General features: G+C 41.8%; 1 protein-coding gene across 2 annotated transcripts in view; it reads left to right on the top strand.

Moving 5' to 3' along the window:
• Nucleotides 1-3,771: 3,771 nt before the first annotated feature.
• The window catches only part of adgra2 (adhesion G protein-coupled receptor A2), a 55,552-nt gene continuing 42,729 nt past the window's right edge, over nucleotides 3,772-16,594 (top strand). The window contains exons 1-2 of one of the 2 annotated variants that reach the window (XM_031830085.1): nucleotides 3,772-4,382; nucleotides 4,492-4,798. In XM_031830085.1, coding sequence (XP_031685945.1) covers nucleotides 4,554-4,798 — 245 coding nt within the window. In that variant the 5' untranslated portion in view covers nucleotides 3,772-4,382; nucleotides 4,492-4,553. The remainder of the gene's footprint in view (nucleotides 4,383-4,491; nucleotides 4,799-16,594) is intronic. The other variant, XM_031830086.1, reaches the window with a different exon arrangement.

The following is a 16,594-nucleotide window of genomic DNA, read 5'->3' on the forward strand; positions in this document are numbered from 1 at the left end:
GAAGGGGGCCACATTGTCACACAAGTCTGCACTGTACTGAGGCTGTCCAAGTATCATCCATGGTATGTATCCTACGGGAGTTGATAACATAGTATCGTAATTCCGTGTTGTAGGTGTTATAAAAAAAACGCTTAAGTAAATCATTTTAAAAGAACAACTACTTCACAAAAGTGGATACAATCCTATACATTAAAATATTGTAAGCTATCATACTTTTTACTGATTTCTCTCCCTGTGGGTTTGGCAAGGAAGTCAGTCCTCAGCAGCCTCAATGCTGACTCTACCACTAGATGTCGTTGCTTCCTCAAGAAAGGAACAACATCAGACTTCATGATGATACAGTACAGGAGTAGTCTAGTAGTTTGTGTTTCGTATTAATTACACTGTAATGTTTTCCTCACTATTGGAGTTTTGCCTCCACTGATAGTAACGATAAGATGTTTGGTACCTTATTTTCTTGAATATACTGTAACTAATGTACTTGTTTCATTACGTCTTTACAAACCTGTGATTGTATTCACCTCTTTGAAGACGGCGGTGCTCATTGTATTGTTGTAATGTGAGGTTGGGAAGTGCCAGTGGAAATGCCCAAGAGGGATCATCACATTCCTCCTCCAACCTGACCTCACTTCCACCCAATCTCTTTCAAAACGGAATCTCTCTTCTTCTCTCCTCAGATCAATAGCTTCTCAGCCAGTCCCTCCACCTTTCCTTTCCTCCATTCCCCCTCTCACCATATTCAACCTGGAATGGAGTCCAGACGTGGAACAGAGAGAGAGATTGCTTGCACCGCTATACGAGCTAGGGAGAAAATAAAGCGAGGGGAAAGGGTTATGCAGAGAGAATGTTGGAACAACATTAAAGTTAGTCTGGATGCCATTAAATACAATTTGATGTAATGTGCAGTTTGGGACGTGACATTTTAAATGGAAACTGTGCTCTCCAGATGAGAGAGATTTGGGGGCTGGGGAGTGGGAGTTGGAAGGGGGGTGTTGTACTTGAAGCCTTATTTAATGGCTTGGATAAACAGCCCTCTGTTTCATCGCTGAGCAGGCGCCCAACCACTCTTTCTGATTTCCTTAAGCAATCATGCTGGCTCTCTGAGCCTGCTCCAGTGTACAGTATCACATACAGGAATAACAAACCGGGGGTCTGAAGGGTGGGTCAGAGCACACTACACCATTGTACGATGGGACATGCTAGCACGACTTGAGGTGCCTGCGTTTTGGATATGTCTGTGAGTACATGTCACCACCAATTGCACCAAGACCCATTTCAAATAATCTTCTGGTTCACCTTTTCATATTTCAAAATGCACTCCAGATTTGAAACGCTAAGGTTTCATTCCTCCACTGCCTCTCATATATCAGAAAGTATTTTTAAACATACATCTGTGGAGTGCAGCACTATTGGGATTATTTCATAGACAAGGACAGACTTGTTGAAATTGAGGCCTGTACTGTAGGGATTTTACAGTCAAATGTATTTTTTGGAGTGTTCAAAATTGTTTTCGGATACAAAAAGTCTTACCAGGCGGTATCTAATTTTATTCTTTCTTTCAGGAAAAAATAACATTTTCGAGTAGGCGGAATTGTAATGACATTGCCATGGAATTTTGATGTCAACACATGAGGATCAATACGCAACACTGCACAGCTTGATAGTCAACCTTGAAAGCAACAGGAAAAAATGTATTATTGGCATTTAGCTGTACTTAAATGTACTTCTTCCACCTGCATCAGAGTGATGCATCTGTCTTTAGATAAGTGATTGCTATAGTTGTGCTTACACTGATTTGGATAATGAGCTAAAGCAGGCACTTTCATTAACAATGGGCACAAGCATTACTTGGGGCTGTAATGTTATGAAAACCATGCCATGAACTAAATCACAACTACTGACTGAAAGTAAAAGTGTCCATCTATTGCAATGACCAGTGGTGTAGTAAGTATCACTGCTTGTTCGTTGCCTTTCTTTCTTTTTGGTTGTTTACAGCATACAGTGGCCAATGGATAAGGACCCATAATATTGCTTGCTATAGCAACAGGCAATTGGCGGTAGCAGTACAGTCATTAACATGTAGCTTCCTCGTTAAAACTCTCTAAACACATTTCAAAACCATTCACTTAGAGAATATGTGAACAACAGTTTGCCATAAAAGCAATGTTATTTCAGTTGCAAAAATGCAGTCATGTATAGACCTCTGAATCAAATTAGACAGTGAACCTGGCCCCTGCACTAAACAGGCCAGGGTCCGGGTGCAACAGTGACCCTGCTGAGCTGACTTATCTAGACAGGCTGATCTAGACTCCTCTGGCCCTGACCTCAGCTTCTAACATGATAGCTTCAGCGTGGTTCTCTCATAACATTATGGCCTCACTACATTCTTCCTAAAGCTGGGAGAAGTTGATTTATGTGAATCTGATCTCTCATGATGGGTAAATAGTTCAGTAAATCCTCTTGTGATGTTAGAAACAAATCATCTGTCAACAAGAAACTCTCAAAGGTTCACTGAATTTATTTGCTCTAACAACTGATGTGCTCATTGAAGCCAACACCTTTTCCAGTCTATAACCTGCTTGCATGCAAAATCTTTGGTGGATTGAAGTCAACAGCAAACTTGCCAATGTTTTCTAGTTCCCAGAGTGTGGTCAGTGGAAGATATGAATGGTCAACTTCTTCTAACTGCATTTGTTGAAATCCAGCAGCAAGGCAAATCCCTGTATGTTGGCCTATACAGTGTATACACTGAGTGTACAAAACATTAGGAACATCTTCTGAATATATATCTTCTTGATACAAGGTATCAAAAGCGTTTTACAGGGATACTGGCCCATGTTGACGCCAATGCTTCCAACATTTGTGTGGTTGGCTGGATGTCCTTTGGGTGGTGGACATTCTTGATACACACGGGAAACTGTTGAGCGTGAAAAACCCAGCAGTGTTGCAGTTCTTGACACACTCAAGCCGGTGCGCCTGGCACCTACCTACTACTACCCTGTTCAAAGGCACTTAAATATTTTGTCTCAATTGTCTCAGGGCTTTAATTTAATAAAATAATTTACCATGTCTCTCCCCCCCCCCCCCCCCCCCCCTTCATCTACATTGATTGAAATGGATTTAACAAGTTACATCAATAAAGCATCATAGTTTCACCTGTATTCACCTGGTCAGTCTATGTCAGGTGTTTCTAATGTTTTGTACACTCAGTGTAGATATGAGATCTACTGGCAAGAATATGCCAGCAACAGGGGATCATGCATAATCAAATTAATTTTCATCAAAATGCTGTGGTCAGTCAAGAGCCACTTCTAAGTTTCGGTAATTTGCAAGTTTCTGTTATCGATTCATCCTCTGATGATCTTGATAAACATAACAATACCATACATTTAAAGACAAAATATAGCATTTAAACTGTACTTTAGAGTAGGAAACACTGCAGTATATTAATTAGCTATTTGATGTAACCTAAAAAGTGATGTGTGAATACTGTATTAATTCAAATGAAAATATAAATATAAATTGTTAAATACATGAACAAAGGCTTGTCTATGACTATTGATATAATATTGATGCTTCAGTTATCATTTAAATCTTAGGACCTTATTTCTTTACAAATGGACAGTTTTGGCACCCGAAAATATCCTTCAATTGCAGATCCACTTTCAGACTGTCAGCTGGCTGACAGCCTGTTATTCTAAAAATTGATAGCAACCCAGTGAAACTGCCAAAGTTAAAGCTGCGCTAGGACCCCGAGGATCATCGCATAGCCGGCGACGGAATGGCCGCACTTGCTGTAGTAAGTACATTTGAGTGTGACAGAGTGGCAAGCAAAACCGCTAGATTTTGGGAATTACCAAGGAGCCGACCAGGACGCGCTTTGTCGTTTTCCAAATCAACTCATTTACTTTCAGATAAAAGTTTCATTTAAATTGACACATGGGGAACTTAAATCTTGAAGATCCGGAATGGCAAACTTTGTTGAATGCCTTGAGAACATCGTGCGAAACGAATTTCTAAATCTATGAATTAAACTAAAGCTGTGGAGGGCAGCAGATTTTATTCAACTGAGCTAAGGATTTGATCAAAACCACTGGAATAACGGAGTTTGGATATAGCCTAGGTTTGGACATATAAAGGTAGGCTAATCAAATTCTAATTGTGACAATCCGACCCAGAGTTGGAGGAATGCATCAAGGAGGTACAAACTTACGGACAATTGGACAAATACGTAATTTTTTATCGCGAAACATCAACTTTCAAGTAGAGTTTTAGTTCAGGGCAACTCGATTACAGTGAGTTTTACCGTGATTTCTCAAGCCACATCTACAGTAGGACTGTGAATATTGTGAGTGCAAAATACTGGGAATGCCTTTTTACCAGTAAGTTTCGAGCATCTTTTAATAGGAACTAAACGGATATTAGCAACTTGTTACCAATTTGTAAAAAAAAAAAAAAAAAAAACGTTTGTTCTTCCTGTCATCGCCCCAGGAACCTTCGTGGTGGAGAAATGGGATGACAAGGGGACAGCTGAGGTGAGACTGATAAGGACAATGGTTGTGCCCGGCGTTGGCATCCCGCTCCTGGGGCGTCTGTTGCTGATGCTGGTCCTGTTGTCTGCCTCTGAGTCGAGGCTCACTCAAGCTTGTTCTGGGCTCATCATTACGGGCTGCAGCTGTACAGATGAACGTTCCAAAGCCCACGCCACTACGCCGTGCCGGAAAAGAGTCAGCTGCGACAGCGAAGAACTTTCTGAAACTCCAGATCCGGGTCTGCTCCCTAACGGGACCGTTACTTTGTAAGTCATATATATTTTTTTACCGATTAAAACTGAGTTTAAAATACAGTAGGCCAGTGGGCAATGCAAATGTAGTTAATCAAAACTGTGACCGAGGAGATAGGGACTGGGCCTCATGATTGTCCAAACACTGTAGACAGATCATGATGAAAATATCAAACAATGTTGATATTCTGCATGTTCATTGAGAAACTATTTTGGTCTTTATTAAATCCCAGAACTGAGTAAGAGAAAAACGTATCAATGGACACTCTTCTCTCAATATTAGGAAATCATTCTCAAGGATGACAGAAGGGCGAAGTGCAAATATTTAAATGGTTATGGGAAACTCTCTACCTTGGGCTTGGGGTATAGTTTAAAATGTGGCACCCAATACATCTTAACAGTTCTATACACTGACTATAATTGAATATAGGAGGCGGGTAGTCTAGCAGTTATGAGCATTGGGCCAGTAACCAAACGTTTTCTGGTTCGAATCCCAGAGGCAACTATGTGGGGGGGAAACTGCCGATGTGCCTTTGAGCAAGGCACTTAACCCTAATTTCTCCTGTAAGTTGCTCTGGATAAGAATGTCTGCTAAATGACTAACATTTAAATATACACATGGAGAAAATACATTACACCTTTGTGTTGTATGCTTATAAACCCTCCAAAACTGACCTTGTATTCTTAGTTCTACTGGTATTTAATGGCTGGTTGAGGTAATGGACATGTTTTTGGCCCATGAACGCCAGAAGTTTATACCCTGGCATAGTAACAGACTACAATGTGAGCTGAAAGCTCAAACCCAGAGTCAGTTGTGTCTGAAAAGCACAGTGCAGGGAGTCTGGACCTGTGTCGATCCTGACGGCAGACTTTGTGAAGTAAAGCTGTCAGCTGCCCCTGCCCCTTTGACACAACTCTGTCGCTTTAAATCTGATTCTGACCCAAGGAAACACACTGGGTTTCAGTGTCCCCTCCCTCCCCTCTCCCCACACCCACCCCACAATCCAGCTGACTTTGCCTTGCTAAACTAGGATAAACAGAAACACATTTATTCTCTTTTTATCCTCCCTCTCTGTGCTTTAATGGCAGCTTGGCTCCTACCTTTAATACCATAACATTCCAGCAATCTCAGGCAGCCACCTCACTTCTCTTCAGGAAGGAAGGCTGACCGACCGCTGTCCAGCTAATGGTGACACCTAGCACTGTTGTCTGACATTTCCAACATCCTGTAGCACTGTTAGTCTGATAGACCATTCATGTGTGGCTGACAATCTGAATTCATATGATTGATGTGTTTATTCACCAATAAATCAAGGGAAATGTAGTCATGGCTTACACTACCTCACTCCATTCCAGAGAAGAATGGCTCTTAATAGGAGGTAAAGAGATTGTAGTTGCTGTAAGATAAGATACACCTACACAGTCTTCTGAACTGCTGTATATATGCACATGTGAAGCTGCTACCAAAAACCCCAGCCCTTCACAGAACATTCAAAGGTTCAAGCTGATTGAACCATTTTCCAAGGTACCCTGCTTCTCCACAATCCCACAATGCTCCTCCTCTCTGACCCAGTGGGAGCAGCACTCGCCTGCACATGGGCGTAGTAAAACCCCAAACTGGCCCATCGGCGCAATGCAAAGGAGGCACAGCCCGAGGGAGCCCAAGGCGGCCCGCCGTCCATTTATAGGCCTTGTGTTTCTGCTTAATAAAGGCAGCATAAACATCTGGAGAACACATTTCTCAGAACCAGAAGAGAGGAAAGAATAACAAAAATAGCCTGGGTGGCAGCGGTGGAGGTGATTGAAGATAATCTCACATCCCTGTACCTACCATACTTATTTCACTTTATTTGTTTTCCTACACATGTTTAGCATACTGTGACACTTTTATGAGGCTGTGTACTAGGAGCAAACAATTACGTCCCAATCCCCTGTGAAAAACTGTCATAAGCCATCCTTACCATTTCTGTACTGAAATACGATGTGACTGGTAAGGTCATTTGCCAGAGAGCTTTCAATGAATTGCTCCATACGCTTATACTCTCATCGTCGCTCATGACATTAGATCCAGATGTGGAATGTGAGAAGTTGTGTTCATATTCCTGTTATTCCTGGCATTCCGAAGTCTTTACAAACTGTATCCCAGGTACAGTAGGGGGGCTCAACTTCAGCTCAGCTTGCTCTGAATCATCCCCTCCCCAGATCGGGTGCCCTGTCACCCAGTTCTGCTGCCCCTCTTACTTACTTACTTACTTACTGACTGACTTTATTGTCCCCATGGGTAAATATTGTTGCAGTGTCATGTACATGTTTAAAGTGGAGTTTAAATACAAAACAAAATTGACAATACAACTTTCATAACAGTTACATACCAATAAAACATTTGGAAAACCATTACTGAGTCGATAGGAACATCAGCCCCAGCTATTTAGGAGGGATATCACACCTGGCACAAATGATTTTCTAGTTCTGTTTTTCCTGCTGAGGGGTGCCCTATACCTGCGCCCAGAGGGAAGTAGTTCAAAGTCCGGGTACAGGAGGTGGCTTGGGGCTAAAATGATTTTGTGAGCCTTAAAGACCTTAAAGATCTCATCCAGGCCTCTCTGTTTGACTCCAAGTACCTTGCTTGCTGTGGTGATAATCCTTCTCAGCATATTTCTCTGGCTGACAGTGGCATTGCCAAACCAACAAACAATACAAAAAGTTTAAATATACTGTCAATGAAGGATTTGTAAAACAGAGTTAGTATAGTACAGTCAACATGAAAAGATTGCAGCTTTTTGAGAAAGTACAGTCTCTGTTTGCTCTTTTTGTAGATCAGGTCTGTACATTTACTCAACTGAAGCTTATTGTCCAAGAGGACACCCAGGTATTTGTATTCCTCTACGATCTCTATGTTCTGACCTCTGATAGATGTTGCAGAGGTAGGTGTTGTACGCTTCCTGAAGTCTATGCACATCTCTTTGGTCTTGTTGGTATTGAGGACCAAGTGTGATTCCTCACACCACTCTACAAAGTCATCTAGGACCGGGCCATGATGTTCCTCATCATCATGCAACAGGCTGATCAAGGCAGTGTCATCAGCGAACTTAACGAGGTGTCTGTCAGGATGGGAACTAGTACAACTATTAGTGTACAGGAGTGGCGACAAAACACATCCCTGAGGAGAGCCTGTGTTGGTATTGCGTATGTCCGACACGTGGGGACCTATTTTGACTCGCTGTGAGCGTTGGCTCAGGAAGTCCAGCAGCCACAAAACCAGCCCCCCATCTAAGGAGAAGTCCCAAATGAGTCTCTGTGCCAGAATGTAGGGCTGGATTGCATTGAAGGCAGAGGAAAAGTCAACAAACAGAACCCTAACATGGGATTTGGCATCCTCTAGATGTCTATAGACCATGTTAAAGAGGGTAAGAATGGCATCATCAACTCCTCTGCTGGGCTGATAGGCAAACTGAAATGGGTTGAGAAGCTTCTGGGTGACGCTGAGAATATGACTTTTCACAAGTTTCTCAAGGCATTTCATTACTAAGGATGTCAAGGCGACATCTGACCCTCTCCTGGGTCAGGTGAGATTCCTGTTCTCCTCCATGGCTCCATGCAGCCAGTTGTGGGCAGGGCTATGGGTCTTGGGGACACCAGGCCTGGATGCTACGTGTAATACACAACAGCTGGCCCCCATGAACATTCCAGCTGAGGCCCCTCAGCCCATGGGAAATCCCAACAGGGGTTTGTTTATTAAAAGTATTAGTTGGATGTTTGTTGATCCTGTGGACCATAAAGGAACAAACAGTTAGCCTAACACTGCCACCTCCTCCTCTGACTCCCCATACCTTGTGGGCGTTGGATTGGTTTAATAATGTGTAGGCAATTGAGACCAATTTGATTAAAGTATATCAGACAGCGTTGGATATCCTCCATTATGTTAAAAGATTTTAGAAGGCTGCACTTTGGTAGATGTTTTAGTGACTTTCAACTTGTCAGCAGTGCACAATTGTATTTGAAGGCTTTCTCCATGAGTTAGTCATCTTTCCCCCTTTTCCCTCATTCTATCATCTATCTATCCCTCCCTCCACACCCCTCTATCTTGAGTTCATCCACACGCAGTAACTCTCAACATAAATATTTAGCTGTATTGGTAGGACACTGCCATGTCTAAAAGCCTTCCAGATGTGGACCTGCGCAGGGCTGTGTTTATGGCTAATTACGCATGGCTGATAGCAGGGTGAGAGAGAGGGAAAGGGAAAGGGAGAGAAGAGGTAGGACAAAGGGAGAAAATAGAGAGAGGGAGAATAGAGGGAGAGGCTGAGGCTGAGTCTACAGGCTTGGCAGGCTGTTCAGAGGGATGTGGCCCAGGAGGCTGACTGCTCCCCAGTCTCTTTTTCTCTCTCTGCCTACCAGACCTCAGGCACTGTGGGAAGAGCCAGAGACGAGACTGAATCTATAGTATAGTTTTGATACAGTAGCATTTCATTAAAGGTACTTTGATGTTAACCATCCTCCCCTACACTGTAAGAATGTTTAAATGTTATATATATATTTTTTGCTAAATAGTAGGACTAAATGTTGAATACATGTTTTGTGTGCGTGTGTGTGTGTGTTAGTATTGCTATCTAGTTTAGTACTTTGTAAAGGATACAGAGAAGCTGAGGTTACACATCCCATTTCCTTTAGCAAGGTCTGGAGAACCATGAAGCCTCTGTCTCTAATGGTTAACAACAATGTAGCACTGAGGTGGGGAAACCACTTCTTCAGTGGGAGGGAGTGTGCTGTCTATAAGTCTGGGTGGTTATAATTTATGCTTTCATAAAAGTCAAAACCTCTCCCCTCTTTTGACATTTGTTTTCACTGTTGCCTGTTACTGATGACCTTGGTCCAGCAATTGCCAACCCTAAGGAGTGGGCGCAGATGCGAGGGGTGGCAGGCTGGGCGGCACCAGTGCCTGTCCTTGGCCGTCAGCAGGCACTGAGAGGAATGTGGAGCAGCAGGACAACCCCTCAGACAGCTGTAGAGTGGCTGCTCTCTGCCTGCGTGGGCGCAGTAGGGCCTGGGTCCTGTCCATACACCACTGTCTATATAGATTCTTATGGGAGTGTTAGAGTGTCTCCCATCCATTCATCAGACAAAAGCTCTGTGGCCTCATCAGCAAAAAGCCCTAGCACAAACAGACAGGTGACCAGTAGGTATATCTTGGATGGCATACTCAACCAATCGTCTTGATGGGGATCACTGAGAACTCAGATGTATCAGTAAATACATATTGAATGATAAACTATCTAGACATAAGAGTTTTGTTTAATTCATCTGGCTTCTAAGCAGAGACCTTTAATTGACTTTGTCACAGCAGGCCTATATATAGCAATATGATATGCCTGTCTTTTATAGTTTATAGCCATCTTGTCCTCTCCCACATTGGGATTTTGGGAGTGGGGTGGGCCGTGTGTGGTTATCAAAAGGGCTAACAGATGTGCCATTGGTTTGTGTTGGGTCTGTGAGTCAGTATGTGTTGAGATGGGAGTATGTCGATGAAATGTCCCAACAGCCATCTTATCAGCAGTGAGAATTCCAATAGCTTTGAGTTGTGGAGCGCTCGGAGCACACAGGCATTCCTGCTGGGAGAGGGTTTATTTATGTGGGGAAAGGTGTTGAAAGGAGGGGGAGTGGGCTCTCTTCTGTTCGCAGATGTTAGGTGGGGCACTGGTCAGCAATGAGTAAAAAACAAAAACAAAGACCTGACACTGGATGCCCAGGGCACTATGAACAGCCTCAGCACCTGTCAATGCAACACATACCCAGGACCCCCTGCCTACCTGAGAGGTCAAGTTAAAAGTCACAGATGAAACAAATATTATTTGATATCTAATGTGTGTCCATTCAACTTTGGTTTTAGAAGTGTGGGGGACATAACCTGGCAGGGGGGTCCTCCCTCAGAATTTTTTGGGGCATCTAAAGCTCATTTCCTGCATTTCTGCTAGGGCTGTTCCCGACTTAAACAAATCTTGGCCCACCATGAATAGTCTTTTCTTTCAACCAATCAAATTTTAAAATGTGTATTTTTCTATATATAGACCCTATGTGTTTTAATAAAATCAACTATATGTACTGAACCTTTCTAATGCTTTAAGCACCCTGTTTTATTAAATAAATAATGAAGACACACAAAGGACTCAAAATTGGGCCTGGGATCAAGATAGCCTAACGAGAAGAGGAAAACCTGTTTCCAACCCTCCTTCTCCCACTGCTGCTGGCTTACGCAGATTCTGCCATTATGCTCCTGAAGTTGCCGGTAATAGGCTACACCAGCGGTCGACCACCTTTTCCATTTGGAGTGCCAATTTATCTTACCATTTCTACCCTTACAAAAATGTAACATGGTACTACAATGGTACTTTCATTCATACCATGGTGCCACTATGGTACTTTCACTTATACCATGGTATAGTCTGAATCATGGAAATGTACCATGGTTTTAGCTTTGAAGTATGATGGTACTGCCATGCACCTAAATGCAAGTGCACCTAAGTGCACCATGACAGTGTAGTCTGTAGAGCTGCTAATACCATATCAGTGTGACAAGTAGGAAATTAGCTAGGGAAACTGACAGATCAATAACATTACATTGCTGTACTGACTCTAATAAAAACTAACATTGCGCTGCCAAAAAATGTCATAATATCGGTCTTCAATTGTTTGGTCACTGGTTTCATAGTTTGATTCAGGTTTAGTGTGATTGAGGTAAAGAATTCTACCAAAAGTTAGTGAGCTAGATATCTAACGTTAGCCAGCTCTAATGGTACATCAACTAGCGAAAACTAGTCAATTTACTTCTGTTGAAATGGGACAAAACATTTCCATACACACAAAAGCTGTTAGATACTGCTATCTAACATATAGTAGCTAAAGGCTAGAACTGGACTGGCTGTGGTAGCTATTGCTAGCTAGTTCATTCTCTTCAGTCAGAACTTCAGCGAGAGGAGATAAAACAGCTAACATTACATGTCAGTTACACTACTAGCTCAGCACTGGGAATATATATATTTTTCTGTTAAGTTAAACAGCAGTTACCTTGCCAGCTACAGCAGTCAAATAAAGAGTAGCCAGTTTCTGCTCTGCTTGCTTTTACAAATCTGAGAAAAAGCGCAACACACATAGACAGCAGCACCATGCTGGTCAGAAGCTTTGCCTTCACACAGCCTGTCTGCACGCTCTGTGGTGTCCGTGGTCCTAAATCCAGCTGGCTGAAACCGCCAAACAGCCTACCCGACCACTCTGAGGCGTCTGCATTGTCCTAAAGCACACTGATGCCGCTTTTTTTGTATCACAGTGCAATAATAAAACTGGTGAATACATAGTCCATTTATCATTTTAGATTGTTGCTCAAAAGGCCATGACCTTTAAATTTGGCAAAAGCAGAGAAATATGTTGTCATAGCAACATTATACCCCTGAGTGAATTTTTTCTTATTATAGTTTTTCATTTCACACAGCTCCTTCTAATCTTACTCCAAAAGATTCATAACTTTCTGGTTATTCTTCTCCAGATATACCCCCCACCCTTCTGTCTCTCTTCCCCTTCCCCTCTCTCTTCCCGGTGCTGAACCACATAAATGGCCCCCAGAGTTTCTGCTTTGGGAGCAGACTGCAGACCCACAGAGGGCGGCGGTGTGTCTGTGGTGAGAATGCTTTTGGTCTTTGTGTGTGTTTGTGTGTGTTTGTGTGTGTGTCTAATTCTGTGTTTGTGTGATACCGAGTATTGATATCTGAAGATAGTAAGAGTAAATCTACCGTATGTTTAGTGTTGAACATATTTCAGATCTACTTTATCAAATGTCTATAATGTTGCAAAATGGGCACTTGTCTGTGCTGATATACTGCTTGAAATTAATCATTGAATTACTGAAAAAGAAAATTATTCATTTGCTCACTTTGTAACTAAAACATAATTATGTTTGATAAATGGGTCAAATGTGTCAGAAACGGATTTTCGACTATAATTATTCAAATTGAGATGTCATCACTGTAAAAGCTTGTGGTTCTATCTCAGTTTTAATGTGTCACTCTAAATGAGATGTAATTTACACTAGATAAATCTTTCTGGTGAAGTGTATGAGAACCATTTGCATGGTGTGAAGAAACATTCCCACTGGGCAAAAACTGTTTGAATCAACGTTGTTTCCATTTCAACCCCAAAAAATCAATGTGATGATGTTGAATCAATGTGGAAAACTGTTTGGATTCACAAAAAGTCATCAACGTGAGGGCATTTTGTCTTTTTTCCACTCACATTTGAACCTAAATCCAATGACATGGTTACATTTTATGTTGATTTCACATTGAATTGAAAACTCTAAACTTAAACGTGGAACTGACCTCTGTGTCCAATGGGATGGCTTTACATTCGCTAGTTACCCACTAATTGGAGTGGAGTTGTTAATTCTATTCCATTTCACTGAGCATTACAGAGCCACTCAATAACACAACGCACATTTCTACTGTACATACATTTGAAGTCGGACGTTTACATACACCTTAGCCAAATACATTTAAACTCCGTTTTTCACAATTCCTGACATTTAATCATAGTAAAAATTGTCTTAGGTCATTTAGGATCACCACTTTATTTTAAGAATGTGAAATGTCAATAATATTAGAGAGAATTATTTTTTTCATATTTTATTTCTTTCATCACATACCCAGTGGGTAAGACGTTTACATACACTCAGTTAGTTTCGGGAAGATTTGCTTATAAATTGTTTAGCGTTGGGTCAAATGTTTTGGGTAGCCTTCCACAAGCTTCCCACAATAAGTTGCGTGAATTTTGGCCCATTCTTCCTGACAGAGCTGGTGTAACTGAGTCAGGTTTGTAGGCCTCCTTGCTCGCACACGATTTTTCAGTTCTGCCCACATATTTTCTATAGGATTGAGGCCAGGGATTTGTGATGGCCACTCCAATACCATGACTTTCTTGTCCTTAAGCCATTTTGACACAACTTTGGAGGTATGCTTGGGGTCATTGTCCATTTTGGAAGACCCATTTGCGACCAAACCTTAACTTCATGACTGATGTCTTGAGATGTTGCTTCAATATATCCAGATAATTTTCCATCCTCGTGATGCCATCTATCTATTTATGAAGTGCACCAGTCCCTCCTGCAGCAAAGCACCCCCACCACTTGATGCTGCCACCCCTGTGCCTCATGGTTGGGATGGTGTTCTTCAGCTTGCAAGCCTCCACCTTATTCCTCCAAACATGACAATGGTCATTATGACCAAACAGTTCTATTTTTGTTTCATCAGACCAGAGGACATTTCTCCAAAAAGTACGATCTTTGTCCCCATGTGTAGTTGCAAACCATAGTCTGGCTTTTTTTATGGTGGTTTTGGAGCAGTGGCTTCTTCCTTGCTGAGGGGACGTTCAGGTTATGTTGATATAGGACTCGTTTTACTGTGGATATAGATACTTTTGTACCTGTTTCCTACAGCATCTTCACAAGGTCCTTTGCTGTTGTTCTGGGATTGATTTGCACTTTTGCACCAAAGTATGTTAATCTCTTGGAGACAGAACGCATCTTCTTCCTGAGCGTGGTCCCCTGGTGTTTATACTTGCGTACTATTGTTTGTAAAGATGAACGTGGTACCTTCAGGCGTTTGGAAATTGCTCCCAAGGATGAACCAGACTTGTGGAGGTCTACAATTTATTTTTCTGAGGTCTTGGCTGATTTCTTTTGATTTTCCCATGATTTCAAGCAAAAATGCGCTGAGTTTGAAGGTAGACCTTAAAACATCCACAGGTACACCTCCAATTGACTCATATTATGTCATTTAGCCGATCAGAAGCTTCTAAAGCCATGACATAATTTTCAAGCTGTTTAAAGGCACAGTCAACTTAGTGTATGTACACTTCTGACCCACTGGAATTGTGATACAGTGAATTATAAGTGAAATAATCTGTCTGTGAACAATTGTTGGAAAAAATTACTTGTGTCATGCACAAAGTAGATGTCCTAACCGACTTGCCAAAACTATAGTTTGTTTACAAGAAATTTGTGGAGTGGTTATAAAATGTGTTTTAATGACTCCAACCTAAGTGTATGTAAACTTCAGACTTCAGACTTCAGACTTCAACTGTATGTAATGCATTTAACTAACATCAAACTTCCTACCTAGTCAAACAGCGTTGTTAGTGGAAACACTGCAACTTTCCACCCCACGGCCTCTGTTATTGTTTTTGTTTTGTTGACAAAGCGGAGGTGAGGAGTATCCTGCAACATGGTAAAAAAATGCAGCTTTTCTATCACGTGTGCAATGATTTCCGTGGGAGATAGTAGTGTTTGTTGTTTTAAGTACCTTCTTTGTTGTATTAATATCGCGAATGGACGTGGCAGTTTCACCAATTAACAATTCCAGCTTTAAGTTATTTGGGTCAGAATGATTTTGTCCCTATCCTTTGTAAAAGCAAACCAATTTCCCAGCAGTCTTTGTATTGGAGCAGAAAACAGAGCTTAGTTATGAGACAGAACAATGAGACAATGTTAGTCAGGCATGGACCACATTCCACTTGATTGAAAAGCCTAGATTCACTAAATTGCCTCATTAAAATAACAAACTTTAGACACTGATGGAGTTGCTGACTAGGTTGGACTGCCGTTTTGAACCTTTTCTTGTGTTGGTTGGGAAGGATGTTGACAGTGAACTATGGGAATCTTAGTTGTACTTTTAACATTGACTTGCCGTGTTTTACTTTGGTTGTTAGGATTCTAGGCAGCCACTTGCTTACATCTTTCATCTTTCATTCTTTGCTGGTTGCCCAGGTTTAGGAAATTGTGTTGCACAACTAAAAGAAAACCCTGAATAAAAGAGAAGTAGAATGCATAACCTGCATGTCATGGAAGTTGCTTTCTCATGAATTCAATTGTCCTGAGACTGTTTCCATCTCTGCACACAGGAGCACTGTGTGTGTGTGCACAAGTGTGCATGTGCGTGTGTGTGCACACATGTGGGAAGGGCGTGCACGGCCACTGAGCCTAAAATAGGATTCCATCCTCCCCTCTCTAATTAGAGACTGTTTATAAAACCCAGATTTAAATTTTAGACTAAGGAATCACTGAAGGACTGCTTGCCATTTTACACTCAAACATATGCATGTGCTGGTGCATATGGATAAATCTGAATGTCACACACACACACACACACACACACACACACACACACACACACACACACACACACACACACACACACACACACACACACACACACACACACACACACACACACACACATGCAACCACAAACCACATAGACTTACTCACTAGCCCAGCCTGGTTACCCAAGCACAATGCAGTATACTCTATAATAAGCAGTTCTATGTATCAGATGCAAGAACTCACTCCCACATCCAGCTTCAGCTTCAGGGCAGGACACATTGCACTCAGCTGCCAAATGATAGTTTGAATTTGATATTCATCTTATGTAGTTCTTACTTTAGTTGACCTTCCTTTAGTTTGGTAAACAAATATTGTCCATAGCATCTTACACCCTTTGGAAGTACACTGTATGACTTTCTGGTTTTCACAGCCTTTAACTGCACAGTAAGAATGACCCCTCACAGCTCTGAGAACAAACAAACTCATCAAGGAGATTCTGCTCGCTTTTCCATAATGCTCGAATAATTTGATCAGTGCTTGTGATATGATTTTACTAAACCATTTGATGTGCAATTACATGGATACTCCTTTACATGACGGGAGATAAATAGGACTTGTAGTTTGGCACGGCTCCCTGTTCCCTGCTGGAAGCACACTGGTGGCTCAGG

The sequence above is a fragment of the Oncorhynchus kisutch genome, linkage group LG8, assembly GCF_002021735.2.
Source record: "Oncorhynchus kisutch isolate 150728-3 linkage group LG8, Okis_V2, whole genome shotgun sequence".
In the NCBI taxonomy this organism is placed as follows: Eukaryota; Metazoa; Chordata; class Actinopteri; order Salmoniformes; family Salmonidae; genus Oncorhynchus; species Oncorhynchus kisutch.